The 21,858-nt window shown below is 44.8% G+C and overlaps 2 protein-coding genes across 2 annotated transcripts in view; one reads left to right on the plus strand and one right to left on the minus strand.

Moving 5' to 3' along the window:
* Positions 1-373: 373 nt before the first annotated feature.
* Wdr87 (WD repeat domain 87) lies at positions 374-16,176 on the minus strand. Its single transcript, XM_042667775.1, has 11 exons — positions 16,105-16,176; positions 14,704-14,892; positions 10,567-13,445; positions 9,425-9,684; positions 8,536-8,702; positions 7,882-8,478; positions 7,546-7,719; positions 4,601-4,750; positions 2,345-4,447; positions 2,069-2,302; positions 374-1,723 (listed from the first exon to the last, which is right to left on the minus strand). The coding sequence occupies exons 1-11, from the start codon at positions 16,174-16,176 to the stop codon at positions 374-376; spliced, it is 8,175 nt and encodes a 2,724-aa protein (XP_042523709.1).
* A 4,865-nt stretch (positions 16,177-21,041) lies between these two features.
* Positions 21,042-21,858, plus strand: part of Sipa1l3 (signal induced proliferation associated 1 like 3) — a 157,140-nt gene continuing 156,323 nt past the window's right edge. Inside the window, exon 1 of the mRNA XM_042668217.1 lies at positions 21,042-21,170. The gene's annotated coding sequence lies outside the window, so the exon portion shown is untranslated. The remainder of the gene's footprint in view (positions 21,171-21,858) is intronic.

Below are 21,858 nucleotides of genomic sequence, written 5' to 3' on the forward strand. Positions count from 1 at the left end.
CTCTTCCCCCTCCCCCCCCTCTTCCCCCTCCTCCTCCTCCCCCTTCCTCCTCCCCCTCCCCTTCCCTCTCTTCCCCCTCCTCCTCCTCCTCCCCTTCTCCTCCTCCCTGTCCTTCTCTTCCTCCCCGCTCCTCCGTTTCCTTGGTGAACTTTCTAGAGAAATAAAGTTTTGGGGAAAAGAACTCATCAAAGCACTTGTTACAAACAAGAATCTCCTCTTTATTCTCACATATAAAAACTGGATTTTAGATCTGGGGAGGGAAAGCACTTCAACCTGGTCTTGCCTGTGTGTGGGCCCTAGAGATGGTATAGATTCTATGACCAGGTGTAGCTTTTTCCAGTTGTGAATGAAAAGTCCTGATTTCCAGCTAGTCTCAAATGGGAGTGGGAACAATGTGGTCAGGTAATTTCTTAGTAAGACGATTATCAGCATAGGGCAGGCTCCTCCAGGCAAGTTCTAAGATCCCATACTGGGCAATACCTTTGGGAAGAATGGTGCGCACATTATTCTGTCCAGGAAGGGGTATCACACCGCGGAATTTGAAGGAAGCTGCAGGAAAATGAGTGCCCCCACAGATCAGGCAGTAGAACAACCTCTCCCCAGGTGCTAGTTCCATGGCCTTCAGGGCCTCTTGATACATGGTTTCTTGGGGTTGAGGCCCCCCCCTCACTACCATCTCCTGTAGCAACTTCTGGATTCGAGGAGACTTAAGCTGGTATAGCTCCATGACATGGTGGAACTGTTCCTTCCACGCAGCTGTGTCTTTGCCGTAACGCTGCAGCAGCATCCGCAGAACATGGTACAGAGCCACAAATGTCTCCCATGGTAGTATCTTTCCCTTTTTTCTTGTGGGCTCTCTCTTCTCTTCCTCATCCTCCTCTTCCAGCTTGGGCAATTTGGGATACTTGCCTTTCCCCTTCAAGTCCCATAAGTCTTTCTGAAGCATGAGTGCCAGGGTTTGTCTGTCTACAGGGGTGTAGGCATCAGGGCAAATGTCTCTTGTGACAGGATAAAAGTGTTCCATTTCCATCTCTTTGATAATATTGAATAACTCCTGTATCCGGGCACTCCTGTACGGTTCTCCTAAAAGATCCAAGTTTACAGCCTTAGGTTCTGTGATTCTCTTAGTATCTTCTGTGGACTCTAGTGTTGGGCCAGTCAAAGGTTCAAGCCCACTACCTTTCTGTTTTCCTTTTATAGGGGGAATCACTTTCAGGTATTTTGGACTCATGGGCTCCCTACTGGGTCTGGGGATACTTGTACTTCGTGCCTCCAGGGCCCGCTTGTGATGGTGTACCATGGCTTCGAGTACGGCCAGGTGGAGCCACTCTAAGTCTCCCTGGGAGGTGAGGTCTCTGAGGAGCTGACACAGTCTGTGGAAAGTGTCTCTGGGAAGCTGTTTTCCTGCTTGCAGCAGTTCAACAACACGGTGCATCCACTCTATGTCAGAGGGCCTGACCTCCATGGAGATGTGGGGAGTAGATTTTCTCATATCCCGTTCTGTCACAGGTGGACGATGCTTCACAATCCATTTCACCTTCCCCTCTGGTGTTATTTGTTTGACTTTATGAGCTTCCTCCAGCTTCCTAAATAGGTGGGGGATGAATGGTGTCTTCATTTGTATCTCCTTGGGGGGCTCTTCAACTGTCTCCAACATGGGTTGAGCTAAGGCCTGAAATTTCTCCAACATTTCTCGTGGTAAACTGGTAAACTTGAGGTTCGCCTGTGGGAACAGCTGGCGTGTCTTCAATGCTGGGATGCTTTCTTCCCTGAAGAGTGTTGATATTTCTGGCATTCTTTTCTTCCCTCTCATCACTAGAGATGCAGCGATCACTCTGGCAGTGGTCTTCTCACCTACGTTGACAGCACTGCCTCTGATCTTAGGCATACTTGTTTTAATAGAAGGCATCAGTTCTTGCTGTTCTAAGTACTTATCTCTTTCTTCTAATAACCTAAACAGTTTTTGTTGTCTGAAGATATCTTTGCCACTGACTAATAATGGTCTCCCCAATAGGCTTATCTTCCCTTCCTTTTCCTCTTCTGTCTCCCTCACACTTTTCCTGTCTTCCTCCTCAAACCCTTCCTCTTCCTTTGCCTTCTTTTTCTTCCTTCTCTTCCTCTTTTCCACCTTCTCCTCCTTTTCCTCCCCCATGAGCTTCTCTTCTTCCTCTTCCATTTTATCCTCCTTTTCCTCTTCCTCCTCCTTTTCCTCTTCCTCCTCCTTTTCCTCTTCCTCCTCCTTTTCCTCTTCCTCCTCTTCCTCTTCTTCCTCTTCCTCCTCCTCCTTTTCCTCCTTTTCCTCCTCCTCCTCATCTTCGTCCTCAGACAAACTCACTAGCCCCACATTGTCTAACAGGGTTTCCATTTCTTTAGAAAATTTCTCTTCACTTTCCAGCTCCTCTTCACTGAAAAGCTTTTCTTTTTTGACAGAAATTCTCCTCAACTGTTTTCTATTTTTCCACATTTCTCTAAAGAATGGGATTTCCTCTTCTTCCTCTACTATTGCTTCCTCTTCTGTAGCCTGTATGAATTCTTCCTGTTCTCTGGCCAATATAGTTTCTTGTTCGGCCACTTTTTCCTCTAAGCCTATCATTTCTCTCATTTCCTTGGCCAGTTTTCTCTGCTTTTTGGCCAGTTTCTTCTCATCTTCAGTCATTTCTACTTGTTCCTCAGAAAAATCCCAGTCTTTGATATCAAGTCTGTCCTCTTCCTTACTTAATTTGTGCTCCTTAGCAAAAAGTGCTCCCTTTTTCTTTGCCATCTTTATTTCTTCCTGGGTTATTTTCCTTTCATTACTGATTAGTTTTTGAAGTGCCTTTAAGAAATGCTTTGTTTTTATTGGCTCGTTGGCAATATCCTGCTTTTCTAGAACCATTTTCCTTAGTACCTTGGCTAACTTCCTTTCTTCTTGGGCATATGCCCTATGTCCTCTAGTTAATTCCAAGTTTCCTTTGGCAATGTCCCTCTCCTCTGTGGCCAGCAGCCTATCTTCATATGTAAGTATTTTCTCCTCTAGTAACAGTTTCTTCCTTATTGTGCCTATTTCACTATCAAGTGTTGTTCTGTCTCTTGACATTTTCTGAATGTCTCCCTTGGAGAGAATTTTAATCTCCTCAGACAGCCTCTTTTTCTCTTGGGACAATTTTTTCATTTCCATCTTGAGTGCCCTTTCTTCTCTAAGAATATCCTGCTCTTCTCTGAGCAATTTCTTTTCCTGGAACAATGCCTTCTTCTCTGTAATTAATTCTATCTTTTCCTTGGCCATTTTCTCCTGTTTTTCAGCTAAACTTTTACTAGCTTGAGCCAGCTTCTTCTCCGAAACAATAATATTCACCTTCTTCTGGTTCAGTGCTAGCTTTTCCTGTTTCATCTCCTCCTCTAATTGAGTCACTTTGTCCTTGAATAGCTCCAGTCTTTTCTTTATTTGAATTAACTCTTCTTTCCCTTGGAGGAGTCTTTCTTTGTCTTGCTGGAGAATCTTTTTCCTTGGAGGAAATTTTTCCCTTTCCTGAGCCAGATAGTTCCTTTCCTGAGTTATAGTTTTTTCTTCCTCAGCCACTCTTTTCTTGTTCTTTCTGACTTCTCTCTTATTAAGGATCAGGCTGTCCTTTTCATGGATCAGTTTATCTTTGTTTATTTTTATTGCCTCCTTTTTCTGAGCTAGTCTTTTCCATTCCAGATCTAACATTTCAGGATCTATTATGGCTGTGTTCTTGCTAAGTTTCTCTTCTTCCTGGGTCAGCAGCTTTTCTTCCCAAGACATTTTTCTCTCTCGCTTATTCAGATTCTCCTCCTGCAAGTTGAGTGCCTTCTCTTTTTCAGATAGTTCCTCTTTTTCTTCAAATAGTCTTTCTTCTTTCAGATTCAGTTCATCTTCTTTAGAAGCCAACTCCTGCATGTTCCATTCCAGCTCTTCTATTTGTTTAGCCAGCTCATCTTCTTGCAACTCCAGATCTTCCTCCTTCTGGGCCATTACTTTCATTTTCTCGGACAACATTTGTTTTACCTCAGTGATTTTTTGTCCTTTCTTTGCGACTTTCTCTTCTTCTCCAGCAATTTCCTCCAATTTTGTGGCCAGATTCTTTTTTTTCTGGGCCAATTGTTCTGCTTCCTTGCTTAGCCTTTCCTCTCTTGAAGCCAGTTTTTCCTCTTTCTTGCCAATTTTCCTCTCACTAATGGCCAGTTTCCCAACTTTGGGGGCCATTTTCATATATGTTAGGGCCAATTTTCTCTCTTCCTTGGCTAGAGTTTTCTCTTCTCGTGCAAGTTTCTCCTCTTCTTGTGCTAGTAATTTCTCTGCTTTGGCTAGTTGTCTTTCAGCTTGGGCTCGTTTCTCCTCTCTCCAGGCCTGTTTGTGTTCTTCTTGGATCTGTTTCTGTTCTTCTGTGAGTATCCCCTCCTCTTCCTCCTCTTCTTCCACCTCCTCCTCCTTCTTTTTCTCCTCCTCCTCTTTCTCTCCCTTCTTCTCCTCCTTCTCCTCCTCTTCTCCTACTTCTTTTTCTTCTCCTTCCTCTTCTACTACTACTCCTTTTGCTTCTTTGCCTTCTTCTGTTTCTCCTTTTTCTTCTTTGCCTTCTTCTTTTCCTTCTGCTGCCACTACTCTGGCTGCAGCTTCTTCTACTTTTGCTTCTTCTTTCCTCTCCTCAGACACTCTCTTCTCCAGCATCTGTTCTTCCTCTTCCTGGATCTTGGGTTCCATCTTTTCCCAGATCTTTTCCCATTCATCCCATGTCATCATCTTTTTCTCTTTCTGCACCTCCATATCTGGGAATAGCTCCCTTTTAGCCCTGCGCTGTCTCTTCTTCTCTTTCCCTTTCCCTTTCCCTTCCTTTTTCTCTTTCCCTTTCACTTCCTCTTTCCCTTTTACTTCAGTTTCCTCTTTCCCTTCCTCTTCCCCTTCCTTTTCCTCTTTCCCTTTAACTTCCTTTTCCTCTTTACCTTCCTCTTCCATTTCCTCTTTCCCTTCTTCTTTTCCTTTCACTTCCTTTTCCTCTTTCCCTTCCTCTTCCTTTTCCTCTTTCCGTTCCTTTTTTCCTTTCCCTTCCTCTTTCCCTTTCACTTCCTTTTCCTCTTTCCCTTCCTCTTCCTCTTTCCCTTCCTCTTTCCATTTCCTTTCCTCTTTCCCTTTCACTTCCTTTTCCTCTTTCCCTTCCTCTTTCCATTTCCCTTCCTCTTCCTTTTCCTCTTTCCCTTCCTCTTTCCATTTCCCTTCCTCTTTCCCTTTCACTTCCTTTTCCTTTTTCCCTTCCTCTTCCTTTTCCTCTTTCCCTTTCACTTCCTTTTCCTCTTTCCCTTCCTCTTCCTTTTCCTCTTTCCCTTCCTCTTTCCATTTCCCTTCCTCTTTCCCTTTCACTTCCTTTTCCTCTTTCCCTTTCACTTCCTTTTCCTCTTTCCCTTCCTCTTCCTTTTCCTCTTTCCCTTTCACTTCCTTTTCCTCTTTCCCTTCCTCTTCCTTTTCCTCTTTCCCTTCCTCTTTCCATTTCCCTTCCTTTTCCTCTTTCCCTTCCTCTTCCTTTTCCTCTTTCCCTTCCTCTTTCCATTTCCCTTCCTCTTTCCCTTTCACTTCCTTTTCCTCTTTCCCTTTCACTTCCTTTTCCCCTTTCCCTTTCACTTCCTTTTCCTCTTTCCCTTCCTCTTCCTTTTCCTCTTTCCCTTCCTCTTTCCATTTCCCTTCCTTTTTCCCTTTCCCTTCCTTTTCCTCTTTCCCTTCCTCTTCCTTTTCCTCTTTCCCTTTCTCTTCCTCTTTCCCTTCATCTTCCTTTTCCTTTTTCCCTTTCACTTCCTTTTCCTCTTTCCTTTCCTCTTCCTTTTCCTCTTTCCCTTCCTCTTTCCATTTCCCTTCCTTTTCCTCTTTCCCTTCCTCTTTCCATTTCCCTTCCTTTTCCTCTTTCCCTTTCACTTCCTTTTCCTCTTTCCCTTTCACTTCCTCTTTCCCTTTCACTTCCTTTTCCTCTTTCCCTTTCACTTCCTTTTCCTCTTTCCCTTTCACTTCCTTTTCCTCTTTCCCTTTCACTTCCTTTTCCTCTTTCCCTTTCACTTCCTCTTTCCCTTTCACTTCCTTTTCCCTCTTTCGCTTTCACTTCCTCTTTCCCTTTCACTTCCTTTTCCTCTTTCACTTTCACTTCCTTTTCCTCTTCTCTTTCCTCTTTCCCGGTCTTCCCTTCTTTCCATTCATTATTCCTTTTCCTCTTTCACTTTCGTCTTTTTCCCTTTCACTTCCTTTTCCTCTTTCCATTTCTCTTCCTCTTTCCCTTCCTTTCCCTTTTTCCCTTTCACTTCTTTTTCTTCTTTCCCTTCTTCTTTCCCTTTCCCTTTCCCTTCCTCTTTCCTTTTCACTTCCTTTTCCTCTTTCCCTTCCTCTTCTTTTTCCTCTTTCCCTTTCCATTCCTTTTTCCCTTTCCCTTCCTCTTTCCCTTTCACTTCCTTTTCCTCTTTCCATTTCTCTTCCTCTTTCCCTTTCACTTCCTTTTCCTTTTTCCCTTTCACTTCTTTTTCTTCTTTCCCTTTCCCTTCCTCTTTCCCTTTCACTTCCTTTTTCTCTTTCCCTTCCTCTTCCTTTTCTTCTTTCCCTTTCCATTCCTTTTTCCCTTCCCCTTTCACTTCCTCTTCCCCTTTCACTTCCTTTTCTTCTTCCTCTTCCTCTTCCGTTTCCTCTTTCCTTTTCCATTCCTTTTTCCCTTTCCCTTTCACTTCCTCTTTCCCTTTCACTTCCTTTTCCCCTTTCTCTTCCTCTTCCTTTTCCTCTTTCCCTTTCCATTCCTTTTTCCCTTCCTCTTTCACTTCCTTTTCCTCTTTCACTCCCTCTTCCTTTTCCTCTTTCCCTTCCTCTTTCCTTTTCCATTCCTTTTTCCCTTTATCTTCCTCTTTTTGTTTCACTTCCTTTTCCTCTTCCTCTTCCTCCTTCCCTTTCCCTTTCTTTTCTTCTTTCCTTTTCACTTCCTCTTTCCCTTTCCTTTTCTTTTCCACTTTTCCTTTCCATTCCCTTTTCCCTTTTCCTTTTCTTTCCACTTTCTCTTTCCCTTCCTCTTCCTCCCCTTCTACTTCCTCCTCTTCCACTTCTTCCTCTTCTACTTCTTCCTCTTCTACTTCCTCCTCTTCCACTTCTTCCTCTTCTATTTCCTCTTCCTCTTCTACTTCCTCTTCCTCCCCCACTTCATCTTCCTTTCTCCTTTTCTTTTTCCCTTTCCCTTTCTCTTTCCCTTCCTTTTCCTCTTTCCTTTTCACTTCCTCTTTCCCTTTCCTTTTCTTTTCTGCTTTCCCTTTCCATTCCCTTTTCCTTTTCCTTTTCCCTTCCGCTTTCTCTTTCCCTTCCTCTTCCTCTTCCTCCTCTTCCTCTTCCTCCTCTTCCTCTTCCTCCTCTTCCACTTCTTCCTCTTCTACTTCCTCCTCTTCCACTTCCTCTTCTACTTCCTCTTCCTCTTCTACTTCCTCTTCCTCTCCCACTTCCTCTTCCTCTCCCACTTCATCTTCCTTTCTCCTTTTCCTTTTCCCTTTCTTTTTCCTTTTCTCTTTCTTTTTCCTTTTCATTTCCTCTTCTCCTTTCATTTCCTCTTCCTCTTTCATTTTCTCAAGATACCGCCTGTCCCAGTCTTTTTTCCATTCTTCCCATGTTACCTTTTTCTTCTTCTGGGCTTCATTCCAATCATCCCAAGATAACTTCCATTCTTTAAAAGACATCTCCCTCTTAAAACCAACTGGTTTTTCTGGCTCAGCCTCTTCCTTCTTTGGAAGAAACATACTCAAATCCCTCTCTTCCTTCTCTTTTTTACCTAATTTCTTTTCTTCTTGGATTGTTTTCTCCTCTTCCTTCTTGGGTTTCTTTCCTTCTTTCTTTAACTTTTGCTTTCCCTTTGGTAGCTCACTTGGTTCTAAAAAAATCACTTTCCTTTTCTTGTCTTTTAGAACCAGTTCCTCCAACTCTTCCTTTTCCTCTTGTTCTTCCTCTTCCTCTTGTACTTCAGTACTCTCTGGCTTCTCTTCCTCATCTGTGATCACCAGGTCCTCCTTAATTGCTTTTTCATGGATAAAAGTTTTCTTCTCTTGCGAGTCTACTTCCTGGTCAAATTCTGCAAACATATCCTCACTGTCTTTCTTGGGGCATATCTGCTGAAAGAGTTCCCAACTGGGGCGGCGATCTGCTAACATCTCCTGAGCTATAGCCACCAGCTCATTGTCTAGATCTTTTTCCATTTCTGCATGGGAGGTAGATATCCTTAGAGCTATAAGACGACATAGATCATTCCGCCATGAAGTATCTCCTTTAGTACCAGGTTCTCCATCAGCACCCCGCGGAATCTTTCTCCTAACTAGTTTTGGTTTTTCTGGAGGCAAAGGTTTCTCAACTACCTCTTTTTTTTGCTTCTTGTGCTCTTTTCTGAGTTTCTGTGGTTTGCCTTTTTTGTGCTGCTTCCTCAGCAATTTAACGGTTGCAGCCATGTGCTCCTTTGAGACATCCTTTGAGACATCCTTTGAGTCATCCTTTGAGACATCCTTTGAGACATCCTTTGAGACATCCTTTGAGACATCCTTTGAGACATCTTTAGGCAACTTCATTTCACTGCTTACTGAAGATATTCTTGATGTGTCCTCCATCTCAGCTGTGGTGGCTTCAGCCTCAACTTCAGCCTCCACAGGTGTCTCTACGCTTACCCGTTTAGCTTCTCCCACTTTCAATATCTTGAGAGCTCGAATCAGTTTTCGCACTGCAGGGAAAACCAGGAGGTAGAAGTTAAGTCAAGCATCAGAAACTAAATGAAACTCTTCCTAAACCTGGTGTGCCATAAAAGAAGTAACAACAAGCCGGGTGCCTGTGGCTCACGCCTGTAATCCTAGCTACTCGGGAGGCTGAGATCTGAGGATCATGGTTCAAAGCCAGCCCAGGCAGGGAAGTCTGAGAAACTCTTATCTCCAATAAACCACCAGAAAACGGGGAGTGGCGCTGTGGCTCAAGTGGTACAGTACTAGCCTTGAGCTGAAGAGCTGAGGGACAGCACTCAGGCCCAGAGTTCAAGGGGGAAAAAAAAAAAGAAGTAACAACAGCTAGGCATAGGTGGCTCGTGATCTCTAGTTAACCACCAAAAAGCTGGAAGTAGAGCTGTGGCTCAAGTGGTAGAGCATTAGCCTTGGACAAAAAAGCCAAGGGACACACCCAGGCTCTGAATTGAATTCAAGCCCCAGAATACACAGACACACATACTTACTTTCAGGATTCCCAATTCCCAGATGCTTCTCTGACTATAAATTTTAGATATAGGCCTTTGTGCCTTTCTGATTTAGGTGGATCATTCCTAGGGTAATTGTCTTCTATGACAAGCTCATTCTACTTACCTCTCTTCCCACATTAGTATCTACTGACCTACAGAAGACCTAACTACCCTGCCTCTTTGGGGACCCAGAGGCATGGACCAGATCATCCCATACATACAGTGCTTTTTCTCGGCTGTTTGGGGTTGTTTTATTTGTTTGGGTGGCTTGACTTCTGATTCTTCAGACTCTATGAGTTGCAAGGAAGATAGTTTATGCAGAGATTCTTTTGAGACATCTGAAAAAACCTCAGGCTTTTTATCTTCTGATGGGGTCAAGTCTTCATTTAGTCTCTGTTCCAGTTGAGAGACAAGGATTTGTATATCTGTTGGCCGAATCCCCAGCAAATGGTCCAGGGATTCCTCCCCAGTCATCTCTTGTCTATAAAAATCAAAGGAGAGAATGAGAAGAACTTAAAACAGGCAGGGAGTTGAAAGAGTGCCCAAAAGAGACAGCATAGCTACAGGCAAATGATGGCCTCTGCAGTCTTGAAAGTCAAGATGGAATGATCTGAAGGGAAGCTACAGAGGTAGAGAGAAAGATGACAAAAGGAACAGAAATGGAGGTATGGTGAACAAATTCAGTCATGGTATCCAGTATACACTATGTAAAAAATGAACTATGCAATTTGTGGGCAAGGTTAGGAGGGGGAAGCTGGGAGAAAGCAAAGGAAAGGGTGACATTGTCTAAGATGAATTGTACTCATTACCTGACTTATGGAATTGTAACCCTTCTGAAACTCCTCAATTGATAACAATAAAATAATATAAAAAAAAGATGACAAAGGGAGCTCAGGAGCTTAGAGGACTGGAAAAGGCAAAGAGATAGAGAAAAGAGTTTTCAGGATTGTCAGTGATAGCCCAGAAATTTAATTTTTTTTGGTCAGTTGTGGGGCTTGAACTCTGGATCTGGGCACTGTCCCTCAGTTCTTCAGCTCAAGGCGAGTGGTCTACCACTTGAGCCACAGCACCATTCCTGGTTTTCTGGTGGTTTATTGGAGATAAGAGTCTCATGGACTTTCCTGCCTGGGCTGGCCTTGAACCATGATCCTCAGATCTCAGCCTCCTGAGTAGCTAGGATTATAGGCATGAGCCACTGGTACCCAGCTTGAAATTTAATTTTTTTTAAGCTATGAAAGAGAAGATCATGGAGAACTAATAAAACAGGGATGAAGAGATGAAAAGAAAAATGAAGGAAAATGGGGGCAAGGAAGACAAAAATCAGCAAGTGGTATAAAATTGAGGAAAGTAATCAATAACTTACTGTAACTCCCGGAAAAGATCTCGTCTCTGTATCAAGTTTAAGAGTGAAGTTTTTGTGTGGATTCCAGTCTCAGCCATGAGTGCCAGGGCTTTATTCCTTACTCTTGGATCCTTATCCAATAGTCCTTGGGCCAGAGGCAAGGCAAAAAGATGAGTAATTATTCCTAGACGTTTTAACCCTTCCCAGGCTAGTTCTCGGATCATTGCGTTGGGATTTACTGTATCATCTAGCAAACGATGAGCTGTCTCAGAGCGCAGAGTTGGAGAAACTTGATAAGAGGCAAAGATTTGCCCTAGTACACTAATACAGCACTGATACTTTACTGCATTAGCATGGACCATGATATTGAGGACAACTTCAATCAGATTATTTACAGTTGCTTCACTCATCCTTTTTCCCAGCCAACTGCGGCTTGCATCTGTGAGGACACTGTAGGTTGCATCCTTGGTTAGTCTGTCTGCTAGAAAGGATTCATTCTCTTTCTCCTCTGGAAGAGTTCTCGTATCACTTTTAACTCTTTTCCTTTTGTGCCAGAAGGAGAGAGGTTGGGGCTTGTCCCATTCCAGTTCCCGCTGAGGGGAGCGCAGATTGCACTGTAGAAATATTGGGCTGCCCTCTGGCCAAAGACGGGCACGGATCACAGAGTTGGGAATGTAGCAATCGGGGGCAAGAAGCCATTTTTGCCCCTGACCAAAGTAGCATCGCAGTATCTGATAGGGGTTGAGCCCATCCCAACTGGTCATCACTAATTGGGGAGGAAGCACATAATTGAATTGGGCCTGTTTTGACTTCTTTTTCTGGACAGTTGTTGTTGCCTCCAAAGAATCATATTTGGGAGCACTCAATAACACAATGGTCCCATCCTCATCCTCTTCTATAACATGTGGCACAGAATGGTCGAAGGCAATGGCCCGCTTATTGATAAGGGGCTCTAGACCCACTAATTCCTGTTTCCCTTGAATCCGGTTGATATACTTGGGCACAAATAGGGTCTCAAAAGAGAGAAAGAAACTTGGTATGAAAGGCTTAGGAGCTTCAAGTAATTCATCGGGTACAGTCATAAAGCATAAGTGAGACAGCAGGGATTGAGGAAGCAGTTTTAAAGATGATACCAGATAAAGACTCTGGTTGAAACTCACAAGGAGGTCACCCCGGTTATTTGCAAAACACAGTGCACCAAAGTGAAGTGATGAATCCAACATGGATATGAGTCTACCATGGAAATCCCAGATCCGGACAGAGCCATCAGAACCAGCTGTGACAAAAAGACTCAAGGTCAAGCAGACATCGAAAGATATGATGGTACATTGGTGTAGAGGTAATGTTTCAGTGAAATCTGAGCCTTTGTCTGACCCAGTGCACAGAAAATCATGGAACTCCCAGAAACGTAGGCAGTTACTATCTGTGATGGCAAACACAGAGTGGGGCAAGAGGATGATGTGTTTCAGATGACAGCTACTGAGAACGCTGGCAAGAGGCCGCAGTTGTACTTTGGCTCCTTCAAACATGACTTCTGATAGGTGTATATAATCATCCATTCCATAGGAACAGATCAAAGAACTTTCCCGGTTAGCAAAGATCCCTGCAGTCATTGTAGAGAGAGCCAATACAGCCCCGTAGTGGGTAAGTTTCTCAACTCGGGCACACATGTGCCGGGAAAGCACTCTTACCATTCCACTTTGGTGTCCAGAGAGTATCAGTCCTTCTGTTCCCCACCCCAGTTGGAAATGCCCATAAGCCAGGCACTGTACCATGTCTTGAGAATCTACTGAGGTGCATAAGAAATACTTAGTTGGGCAAGGGGAGCGGGTTGTGTCAAACACCAGCACCTCTGAGGTGCCTGTGGCTACAAAGAGTTCCTCCTTCATTGGATCATAGGCCCAATCCACAGCCTTGTCCAGGATGACAAAGGGCCAGGTGACAACCAGAAGATCCCCCGTGATTGGAGACAGAAAGCGCAAGAGGCCATCCTCTGTAGTACACAGGATTCGGTACCAGTTCTCTCCACAGCGGATTCGACGCACCTGCTGGGTGGTGCAGCCACAGACGCTAAAGAGGCTATAGAAGCAGGGCAGACGATGTAAGGAAAAAGTATGGGAAGTTTGGCAATAAAAAGTAGTGTCATCAATAAATTGGAGGCGGAATAACTGCTCTTCAAGTTCTAGTCGCCGAAGTAAATTCCCAGAAGTGAGATTCCATTCCTTGATTATGCCTTCTTGGCCAGCTGATAGTAGAATGTGAGCCTCCGGCCGGCTACGAATACATATCACTGTTGAAGAATGGGCCATGAAATTGTGGAGAGGCTGGCTTTGTTTGAGGTTCCAGACATGGATTTCCCCAGCCTTGTTTCCGGCATAGAGAAAGCCCAGTTCAAAGCAGGTAAAGCAGCAGGTGATAGAGGAGCCACTGGTAGGGGTGGTAAACTTCTTTACCTCTTGTAGATTGCCGTGGCCCTGGCGTTCTAGGACCCTCACCACAGTCTCACACAGGGCAAGAAGGCAGTCATCAGGACCACTCAGCAAGATGTCCTGCACAAGCTCTTCACCTGGTATGGGAAACATGCGAGCTATCTGGAGGCCTGTACCACCCCGCTCAATAGTCCAGGTGACTATTCCCCCCAGATTACCAGACAGAAGCATCTTTGTTTCTGGGTCATAGCAGAGGCAGCTGATGTTGAAGCGGCAGGATACTGTGCCCATAGACTTGAAGGACCGAAAGTGATCCCCAAAAAGCCGCAGGAAGAGGTCACCACAGTAGACCACGAGAATATGAAAGGAACCAGCGTGGACCATCAACTGGATGGGTGGCAACCGTTCACTCATGGGAAACATTTTCTTCTCAACCATGTCCTCGCTTTTGCTTTTTGTCCAGACTACAGCCTGGAAGAGCATAAGATAAAATTTAAAAATATACCTAAGGCTGGGTGCAACTGATTCATACCTGTAGGAGATCTAAGAATTGAGGTTCAAAGCCAGCCCAGGAAGGAAAGGCCCTGAGATACTTATATCTAATTAACTACCAAAAATCCAGAAGTGGATCTATGGTTCAAGTGATAGGGTGCCAGGCTTGAGCAGAAAAGCTCAAGAGACAGCACTCAGGACCTGAGTTCAAGCCTCAGGATCTGTGTGTGTGTGTGTGTGTGTGTGTGTGTGTGTGTGTGTGTGTGTGCATGTGCACACACATGATTGCCTAGAAAGATAGAGGAGGAAAGATCCAATACTCATCTACTTTGACTTGTTCATTTGCTAATAAGAAAATGGAAGATTCTACCTTCTTTTGTTGGGAGTTCAAAACAAAATACCTTTTGCTTGACCTTGACTTACTTTAGGAGAGCCATAAAGTCTTACAAAAAAGCAATTAGAGCAGGGCATCACTGGCTCATGACTGTAACCCTAGCTACTCAGGAGGTGAGATATTAGGATCGCAGTTCAAAGCTAGCTGGGGCAGGAAAGTTCGTGAGACTCTTATCTCCAATTAACCACCAAAAGCCAGAAGTGGTGCTGTGACTCAAAATGGTAGAATACTAGCTTTGAGCAAAAGAGCTCAGGAACAGTGCTCAGGTCCTGAGTTCAAGCCTCATGATTGGCCAAAAAAAGAAAAAAAAAGCAATTTTAGAGAGAATGGGGGGGAATCATGGTTCAAGATTGTATTCATTTGTTCTTTTGCTAATCTAGTTGTGAGCTATGTAGGCATTGCCCTTGGAGAACAAGCTAAGACGAGGGAGGAAAAGCTGGGCATGAGTGGCTCACACCTGTAATTCTAGCCACTCAGGAGGTTGAGATCTGATGATCATAGTTTGAAGCATGGACAGGAAAGTCTGTGAAACTCATATTCAATCAACAACCACAAAAGTTGGAAATGGAGCTGGAGTTATGGTTCAAGTGGTACAGTGCCAGGCTTGAGAGAAAAACTCAAGGGGGATAGCAAGCATCCAGGCCCTGAGTTCAAGCCCTGTACTGGCACATGAAAGAAAGAAGGAAGGAAGGAAGGGAGAGAGAATGCAACAGGAAGGAAGGAAGGAAGGGAAGGGGAAGGAAGGAAAGAATGAAGGAAGGAAGGAAGAAAAGAAGGAAGGAAGGGAAGGAGGTAAGGAAGGGAAGGAAAGGAAGAAAGAGAAGGGGGAGGAAACAGCATTACCTGTACTTCTTTCGTGTAGGAGTTCACCCATGAGAGGGAAGCAAAGAAGAAGGCATCATTGAAATACTGGCATATAAGTGGCATATTTTGAGGGAAGTGAGTTTCTCTGTATAGTATCTGGGACCGGTCACTCAGCACAACTATGTCGCTCTTTGGCTTCTCAGATTCCTGGGAGAGGCATGGCATAAACTAAAGCTAAGATACACATACACTAAATTTTTTTCTCAAAGAAGTCAAGATTGAAGCAATTCCCCAAGTCATGCTCAGATCCCTCCTAACTCCCAATACACTCATAATACATAGAACAAACCTCCACAAAACGTGAGGGAACTAGATCCCCCTAGATCCTAGATGTATATATTTTGTAGTGTGAATACAAAGGAAATAATTTTTCCAAGTGAAATTAGCATATGAGGCCTAAATAGTCTTCCATGTGTGTAAAAGATGCATGGATCAGGACTGGGAATGTGGCTTAGTGGTAGAGTGCTTGCCTAGCATGCATGAAGCCCTGGGTTACAAGTGGTGCTATGGCTCAAGTGGTATAGTGCTAGCCTTGAGCACAGAGAGGCTAAGGGACAATGCCCAGGCCCTGAGTTCAAGCCCCAGGACTGGAAAAAACCAACAACAACAAAGATACAAGGATTATAAAAGATACAACATGTAACAAATTACCTAGATAAGTCAACTATGTTATCTAATAGCCACAAGTACTTTAACAGGTTGTGTCCAAATTAAAAGCAGTTCAATTATTAAATATTAAGCCAACCTGCTGGTGGCTTATGCCTATAATCCTAGGAGACTGAGATCTGAGGATCATAGTTCAAAGCTAGCCTGGGCAGAAAGTCCATGAGCCTCTTATCTCCAATTAACCACTAATAAAAGCTGGAAGTAGAGCTGTGGCTCAAGTGATAGAGTGCTAGCTTTGAGCAAAAAAGCTCAGGATAGTGCCTCAGTGTCCAGGCTCTGAGTTCAAGCCCCAGAACTGGTACCCAAAACAAACTTTATTGCACAAGTAAAACTTTGAGAACCCTTATCTAGCCTTCACATTTGACTTAAGAGCTGCATATATGCAATATGTATTATCCCACAGAGTAAGGACATACACACTGAGACATTTATCTGGGGTCCATCTCACATAGCAAAACTAGTTTGCAAATATTCTCTCTGGTCACTTCCTCCTTCTTGGGAAATCTCTTCTCAGAATGTTGGTTCCTTAAGCAGTGCCACTAAAATGTCCTTCTAAGAGGTTTATAGACTTATTTGGGACTTGGTCCTTTCTCTACAACAGTGACATTTGTTTTAATGGTCTATTCTGTTTTCTTCTTGCTTTTGCAATCTTTGTCTCTCTTGAAGTATTCATTACTGTAAGTTAGACATGCTAACATCCTACATATACATTACCTTTTTATTTAAGATGTCATTTATTTGGTACTTATAATCCTGCCAGGTGGGAATGAGTCTGGGGGAAGACATCACCTTGATTTTTCCCTAGTCCTCCCTCAGGACTGTTGCTTAAAACCTGTGGGAATACAAAAAAGGGCTACTTAGCCAATGTTATTTTTCAAAGAACTAGGAGTCAAAGGACAATAACTATCCAACAAATAATTAAAACAACCAGCACAAGAATTGAGGATATAGCTCAAGTGGTAGAGCACCTGTATAGCAATCACTAGGCCTAGTGAAAAAAAAAAAAAAAAGCAAGCCTGTTGACTGAATTCTAGTAGTCTTAGCTGTTTACTGTCTTGATAGTCCAAAGACAACCTGATGGGACAATTCAAGCCCTGTGCTCAATTTCAGGGAGTATTTGGGGTTAAGATGTGGTATGTCCTGCTAACTATATAGAAAAAGTAGGTTTGTGTTACTTGAACTACTTATTTTTTTTTCTTAGTTTCAATTCAAGCAAGGTACAGCGGCTGAAAGCATGTCCTTTGAGCTTTGCCTTGTAATGGAGTTGCCTCTAGAGGGCACTGCACTCCACCATACTGTGAGGCCCTTTGACTTTCCTTTGGGGCACTCATTGGCGCGCTGTGTGTGTGTGTGTGTGTGTGTGTGTGTGTGTGTGTGTGTGTGTGTGTGTGTGTGTGTGTGTGTGTGTGTGTGTGTGTGAGATCAACTTAAGAGGGGATAAACTAGAGGCAGCTTCTTGCTTCCTAGAGTTTTCTGTAGTCAGGCAAAAAGTTGATTACAATGGGAAGTTATGAGTAGGGGTTTATTCTTCCATATCTTCTGTAATTTTTAATTTTCTCAAACAGAAATTTCACTATTGATTCATTTTTCTTTTTAAGGAGGGTTTTGATTTGTTACAGTGTTTCACTATGTTGCTCTCAGGCTGGTTTCCAAATTGTAACACAAATGATCCTCTTGCTTTTAGCCTGGACTGCAGTTACAAGCCTGCACCACCATGTTTAACTTCTGAGATTTGGTTTTGCAAAGGTAAGGTACGAAATACCATGAATACATATAACAAAAAGACTTGAACTGCCAGGCGCCAGTGGCTCACACTTGTAATCCTAGCTACTCAAGGAGTCTGAGATCTGAGGATCATAGTTCAAAGCCAGTCTTGGCAGGAAAGTCCAAGAGACTTATCTCCAATGAACCACCAGAAAACCGGAAGTGGCACTGTGGCTCAAGTGGTAGAGGGCTCTCCTTGAGCTGAAGAGCTGAGGGATAGCATCCAGGCCCCCGAGTTCAAGCCCTATGACCGCCCCCCCCCCCAAAAAAATCTGAACTACCCAAATGAGGTTCATATATGTACCTCACTTTGAGGTAGAAGCCTCATAAAATTTAGGTAGAGGGGTATAGAAAATCCAATGGCACCAGAAGAGCCTACTTAGTTGATTGTACATTCAGAGAGTCAAGCTTAGTTTAGCTGTTCTGTTTATGACATTACTAAAGAGCCCAACTTCATTCTCAGGGTCTCAGAGTACAAAGAACTTCAGTATCTCCATACATAGGGCTAGAATGCACTTATGTTTCTTTATGAAGAAAAACTATTTTCTAGGCTTACAATGTACCTTAACAGGTTGGCTAGTGTCACTGAATGGAAGAATTTCCCAGGATCACTGGGAGTAATGATAGCATCTAGGACTGTGGTTTGAACACAGAATCTCACACTCGCTTGGCTCTCTTGCTCATGGCTGGTGCTCTAACATTTGAGTCACACTAAGCGGCTAATTGGACATGGAATCTTGAGGACTTTTTGCCTGGGCTAGTTTCAAATCTCAGTCCTTCAATCTAAGCCTCCTGAGTAGTTAGGATTACAGACAAGAGATACTAGCACCTGGCTTTTATGTATGTTTTCATTCTTAAACTGGTTTTAGCTATTATCACCCATTAAATGACTTAAAAATGAACATGATTTAAAAAAATTCACACGTGACCACCAGTCCTGTTTCTCTTTCATTAAAGTAATCCTGGTTGTGTCCTTTCTGGTTTTTTTTTTTTTTTGGTTGGTGGTGAGGCCCTGAACACTGGGCCTGGGCGCTGTCCCTCAGCTCTTCAGCTCAAGGTTTCGCTCTATCACTTGAGCCACAGTACCACTTCTGGTGCTGAGGAACCCAGGGCCTCATTCATGCAAGGCAAGCACTCTACCACTGAGCCACCTTCCCAGACCTGTCCTTTCTGTTTTGTTGTAAAAGTGTTCTGTACATACACAAGTATATATGTAATTTTTTCTAATATGTAAGACAAGTTCTATATAATGTTCTGCATATTTTCCCTTCCTATATCTAGAGATCAACTGATTAATATATGAATTAGTATATTAATAAATGAGCTCTGCCTCAATTCTCAACTTTCCAACTGCAGAGTATTCCACTGTGTGATTTAACTATTACTTGTTTCTCCAAGTTTTTGTTAATGAACATTGGGCAACTTCCAACCTTTTGCTACTAGGACCTATTCCACAAACGACTCTGTTAATTAAATTGCAAAACTAAAGCAGCAGAAAATATTTCCATTCAACATAGCCTAAAATGTTCTGAATGTATTTGAGCTAAATAAGTCATTAGTTTTACTGGATTTACGTAAAATTAAAATTGCATATGAATCTTGAATTAAATTTAATGTGTGTGTAGTGTATGTGTGTGTGTGGGGGGGTGTATACTAGGGCTTGAACTTGGCTTGGTTCCAGACCCTTAGCCTTTTCCCTTAAAGTTAGTGCTCTACCACTTGAGCTACAGCTCTACTTCAGGCTTTTTGGTGATCAACTGGATATTAAGAGTCTCATGAGCCACGCACTGGTGACTGATGCCTGTAATCCTAGCTACACAGGAGGCTGGGATCTGAGGATCGCTGTTCAAAGTCAGCTCAGGCAGGAAATTCCCATGAGACTCTTCAATTAACCACCAGAAAACCATGCTGTGGCTCAAGTGGTAGAGTGCTTGCCTTGAGCTGAAGAGCTCAGGGCAAGCATCCAGGCGCAGAGTTCAAGCCCAACAACTGACAAAAAAAAAAAAAAAAAGTCTTATGGACTTTCCTGCCCAGGTGGCTTTAAACTATAATTCTCCAGATCTCTGCTTCCTGAGTAGCTAGGCTTACAGCTGTGAGCCAAATAGTGCCCAGTTTAAATTTCTTTCCTTCTTTCTTTCCTTCTTTTTCTTCCTCCCTTCCTCTTTCTTGCCTCTTTCTTTCCTCCTTTCCTCTTTCTTTCCTTCCTTTCTTTTTTTTCTTTCATTTTCTTCCTTTCTTTAATTTTCTTCCTCCCTTCCTTTCTTCCTTCCTCTTTCTTGCCAGTTGTTGGGCTTGAACTCTGGGCCTGGGCACTGTCCCTCAGCTCTTCAGCCCAAGGCTAGCATTCTACCACTTGAGCCACAGCGTCACTTCTGGTTTTCTGGTGTTTTATTGGATAATAGTCTCACAGACTTTCCTGCCCAGGCTGGCTTTGAACCTCAATCCTCAGATCTCAGCTTCCTGAGTAGCTAGTACAGGCGTGAGTTAACTGGGCCCGGCTAGTTTAAATTTCTAACGGTAGAAATATTAGGTGCTAGAAGATGCTGGAAGGCAGGCTCAAATGCCTGCTGAACTGATGGGCTCCCTTGAGGGTAGGATTCCACTCTCTCCGACATCTCCATTATCAAGCTGTTGAGGACTGAGTACTTAACACATTTTCATTTTCATTGAAGAAGTGGACAAATGAATGATGGATTCTTAGCCCTCTCCCAGCTTCAGGTCGTACTATGCATCTTCCTGAAAGCAGGCCAAAGCAGGAAGGTATTATGGATGAGGTTTCTTGACCACAGATCCCTGCCATTCAAAAATTGCCCCAGTCACCCTTACAAAGGGTAGGAGTGGCAATATTCACTTGGAAAAGAAAGAGGGGTATTTTTTTTTTTTAAGCCGAATCTTTGGTTATGTCAGCAGGTGAACTAAATTGAAACATAAGGTGCCCTGGGCAACCCCACCCCCACCGTAACCCCGGGGACCTCCTTGCCCCCCCCTCCCCCCCTCCAGTTACCTGCGACCAGATTCCTGACTAAACTGAGATGGGTATGGAGAGTGTTGCGGTACCCAGGAGCTGCGACGTGAACGACCAAGACCTAAAGGCAAGCGCCTGATGCCGCGGGGGAAGAGTCCGCAGACCCCAGCGGTTGGTTAATCCCGCAACCTCACGCCCCGCGGAGGGTCCGAGGACTCAGGGAGGGCGAGAGCACGCGTGCGCACTGGCACACGAAGCGCGAGAACGCGCGCAAAGCGCGCACACGCATCCGAAAAAGGGGTTAGTGAGGAGAGGGAGTCCCGATGGGACTCCCCAGGAGTTACCTGGGGAGGGCGCGCACGTGTGCGGGCGCACGCAAGGGAGCGCGCCCACAGGGGCGCGCACCGCCATCCTTCTCCCGCGTCCCTCTCCGAAGGAGGGGGGTGTGTCTATCACAGGGCCTCGTTTTTATCTCGCGCCGCCTCTCCCAGGTTGGCGCTCCAGGGCAAGTGACTCGCGTCCCTCAGAAGGGGAAGAGAGAAGATCTACTGAGTGGGGAGAGAGAGGAAAGAGAGAGAGAGAGAGAAAGAGAGAAAGAGAGGAGAGAGCGCAAACACCGCAAGGGAAAAACTGGCCACGGGTATAGTGTGAAGCGCAGCTCGAGGGCTGCAGCCGTCCACGAGACACTCCCCCTTCCCCCCCCCCCCCATCTCCTCACGCCCCGCCGGGCTGCGGAAGTGTTCTGTGGAGACCGTAGCAGCAGCAAGGAAGCGACCAGTGAAACTACATTTCCCAGAAGATACCGCGGTAGTTGGTGTGACTACGGCTCCCGGCAGCCTCCGCGCGCGAACGCGTTAGGCTCCCTTCAGTTCTCTCGTCCTCGAGCGGCGAAAACTACAGTTCCCAGGAGGTCTCGCGCGAAGCGGCTTGGAAGTGGGCAGCCTGGAAGTCACTCGGGCCACCGGAGCTGGCGGCGTCTTCCAAGCGAGTCGCGCGGGGGCCAGACGCCGCGGTCGAGGAACCCGCTCGGGCGGGCAACCAGGACACCCAGGTATTGGTGTTCCAGGCTGAAGGAGCACCCTGGTGCAAAGGTGGAGGGGATTTGGTGACTGCTCGGACCCCCCTCCCTCCCACCTCCGGAGGTCAGCACCGACGGACGACCAGGCGGACGGCCGGGTTGTGGGCACTGGCTGTGGGGGGCGGCGGCGCTGGGACTCATGCCCTCCTGGACCAGGCTGAGGGGTACTCGAGCCCGCATGGCTCAACTTTCCGATCGTGAAAGCCGCAGCTGTGTGAGGTGTTGGTGGTGGTATGGGGTGGGAGGGCGGGGGGGGGGGGAAGAGCCTGGAGTCAGGGGGAGCTGTGGGGTGCACGTCCCAGCCCCGCCACTTCAGAGCTGCAGTGTGAGGCAAACGCGTCGAACCTCAATCCCCCCCACCCCCTTTCGATGAAACGGAGGAGAATGTCTTGTCTTTTTAATTAATTTTTTTCTTTTCTTTTCTTCTTCTTCTTTTTTTTTTTTTTTTTGCTGAGGATTGGTTTTGAGCTCTGGCGAATAAGGCATTTGCCACATGGAAGGTACTTGTTAGGTGTTGGCGTTATTGTTAGCTCCTGGAGAAATGAGGTGAAGATAATCGATTGCACAGGATGAACGGTTAGTGGAGCATATGCCGAGTCCATAGTTAGCACTCAATGCAGGAGAGCTGCTAGGGAAACTGAGATTATTTTGTTTCAGAGCT

Source organism: Dipodomys spectabilis, unplaced genomic scaffold (assembly GCF_019054845.1).
Source record: "Dipodomys spectabilis isolate Male_0828 unplaced genomic scaffold, ASM1905484v1 ptg000422l, whole genome shotgun sequence".
Classification (NCBI taxonomy): domain Eukaryota; kingdom Metazoa; phylum Chordata; class Mammalia; order Rodentia; family Heteromyidae; genus Dipodomys; species Dipodomys spectabilis.